Below are 2,639 nucleotides of genomic sequence, written 5' to 3'. Positions count from 1 at the left end.
GGGGCACAACTGGCAGTGAGCTTTAGGACCCCTACTTCCTCCCTATCTCTCTGTCTGTGCTTTTGTGTTTTTCTAATTTTCTTTAGCTCTGGACTCTTCATAGAAGTACCTCGGCTTACATTTAGCAACAAGTTTCCTTTATAATGGGTAAAAACATGTTAATTCTAAGAGTCATGTCAATAAAGGAAAAGTGATCAGTAAGAAAAACTAGTTCTAGTTGGGCACTGGTGACTCACGCCTGGAATCCTAGCTACTGAGCAGGCTGAGATCTGAGGATCACGCTTCAAAGCCAGCTCGGACAGAGAAGTCCCTTAGATGCATAGCTCTAATAAACAACCACAAAACTGGACGAGGCACTGTGACTCAAGTGGTAGAGTACTCAGTGCCTTGAGCTGAAGAGGTGAGAGACAGTAGCCAGGTCCAAGAATTCAAGTCCTACAATGGACAAAAAAACAAAGAAAACAGAAATACTAGCTCCCAGATACAGCATTTGAAGCAAGGAAAAAAGCAAGAGACAGATGGAGGGAGGAGGGTCTGAGAGAAACAATGAGAAAGAGAGAGAGAAAAACAGATGAAATGAAAGAGAAGAGAGAAAGAAAGCTAGAGAGCAAGAAACAGGGAATGAATAGACAAAATACAGAAAAAAATCTAGTCAGGAGTTCTTTGAGAAACATGGAGGGATTTCTAGAAAGGATATACACTATATAATGAAATATAGCCTAAGTTTCAAGTAGAAAAAGCCTATGAAGCAGTCGAAGAACTAGTAATTTAAGTACATATATCTTACTCAGTACGCTTCAATAGTTGAAGGTATAAGTGACCACAGTTTTTAGCAAGTATAGTAAAAATTTCATTAGGACAGTTTAATGTTATTCATGGGGATGTGATCTCTGACCAGTTGCTTCCATGAGAAGTCACCTCCTCGGTGTCAGTGAATCCCTTAACAAGTTTGACTACTTACTTCTACCAACATCAGAAAAACTAGAAACAAACTGAAGTAATCTATACTCATTTTAGCCAGAATGTCAGATTAATAATGTGCAAAAACTATAAGGCATCTTTATCTGATTTAGGAGCATGTTCCTGAAGTTGAATCTGTTTTTCTGTTTTTCAATCTTGTCCACTATTAGGTTCAAAAAATGGAATGTAAAACAGAGAAATCAAAAGCAACTCACCAGAGATCCTTTCATTCTTTCTTGCTGTTGACAATGGACAGAAGATTCTGGAAGCATGGCTGGGAGACAAGGCAAATGAGGTAGTCAGGAAAGAACCTGTGTGATTTTGCCCCATATTTTCCTGCTTAAAACATTACCCATGGGGTGGAAAAGCATAAAGCCTTCTTATGGGAGAACAAGTATGGTTTATGTCTGAAGTAGTGCATTAATCAAACATTCCACTAAAGATGAAGCCATGGTTGATTAATTGGTAGATAGATAGTATAAAAGCAATTCATTTATAGGTTAATATACATTCGAAATTCCTAAAAACTAATATCCCACAAAAATAATTGAAAAATAAAAACATACCACATTTCATTAAAACTAGTTTTTACTGAAATACACTTAGGGATGCAAGAACTATTTTTTCTTTTAATGCAAAAGGACCTAGCAGTCCACTGGGCATTTGTACTCCACCTCATTCATTTCCAGATTCACACACCAGGGAAATCATGTATAGTATAGCTCAGCATTTTTCACAAAGGTTATACAGGAAACACATATGCAATGCATGTTTCTAGTGCTATAATGTTTCAATAATGGTTGTGAAATGGCACATTTCCCTGTAGCCAAATACTCAGAGCACCCTTATGCAAGGACTTGCAATTTGCCATTTAAGCTACTTTGGCCAAATGGACATCACTAAAGATCTTATGTCAGTAATGCTCACTTTCATGAACAGTCATATGAAGAACCTTGGCCATAATGCTGAAGGTACAGAGCCTAATAAGATGAACATAAAATACTGGGTCATAGGAGAGACACAATTCCAATCAACCATCCTCAGGGAAGGAATTAGAAGATTAAAGTCTTATCTGTGATTTAAACAATATTAACACAAAATAGCAAGTTGAGGGCACCCCAAAATGTAGATCCATAAAACTTAAATAGGTATGGGAATTGTTTGGTACTTGTTGGTTAGTTTCTTACACAGGAAATGCTGTTATCCACTGATCATTTGTTTCTTTGCACAATTATGTAAAATTGCGTTTAAATTATATTATTAGATTATACATTAACTTAATTTTCTGTACTATTAAATGATCTATCAAGTGTTTGGGAATGCATGTTTAGGCAGTCTCTCTCATTTTAAGTAATGTAAAATAGCCTCATTAGTATATGGAGAAATTGCTGTTTCTTAGAAATGAATATAATGGAGAGCATCCCTAACATTTTAAAGTTGCAGAAGCCATAGGACGTGAAGAGGATGAAATTAGGATCAATCTGTATCTATATGATATTTTAAAGGACTGTTTATGATTCACTGACTTCAAATGCCAAAAAGAATTTTCTATGTAAAATAATACTTCTTTGAGCAGATTGTGACAAAACGGGTAACACTAGCTAAAACTTCAGGACAGGTTACATCTATGCATCATATATCCTTGAGCAATATACATTACCTCCAACTTTTTTCTATAT

General features: G+C 36.0%; 1 protein-coding gene across 1 annotated transcript in view; it reads right to left on the bottom strand.

Annotated features, from left to right (window-relative positions):
• LOC106001475 (zinc finger protein 420-like) overlaps positions 1–1,210 on the bottom strand; it is a 23,599-nt gene extending 22,389 nt beyond the window's left edge. Inside the window, exon 1 of the mRNA XM_013036567.1 lies at positions 1,176–1,210. Coding sequence (XP_012892021.1) covers positions 1,176–1,190 — 15 coding nt within the window. The 5' untranslated portion in view covers positions 1,191–1,210. The remainder of the gene's footprint in view (positions 1–1,175) is intronic.
• Between the last annotated feature and the right edge of the window lie 1,429 nt (positions 1,211–2,639).

Source organism: Dipodomys ordii, unplaced genomic scaffold, assembly GCF_000151885.1.
Source record: "Dipodomys ordii isolate 6190 unplaced genomic scaffold, Dord_2.0 Scaffold301, whole genome shotgun sequence".
Taxonomy (NCBI): Eukaryota; Metazoa; Chordata; class Mammalia; order Rodentia; family Heteromyidae; genus Dipodomys; species Dipodomys ordii.
Note: the sequence above shows the minus strand (reverse complement) of the source record. Positions and strands in the feature narration are given on the sequence as shown.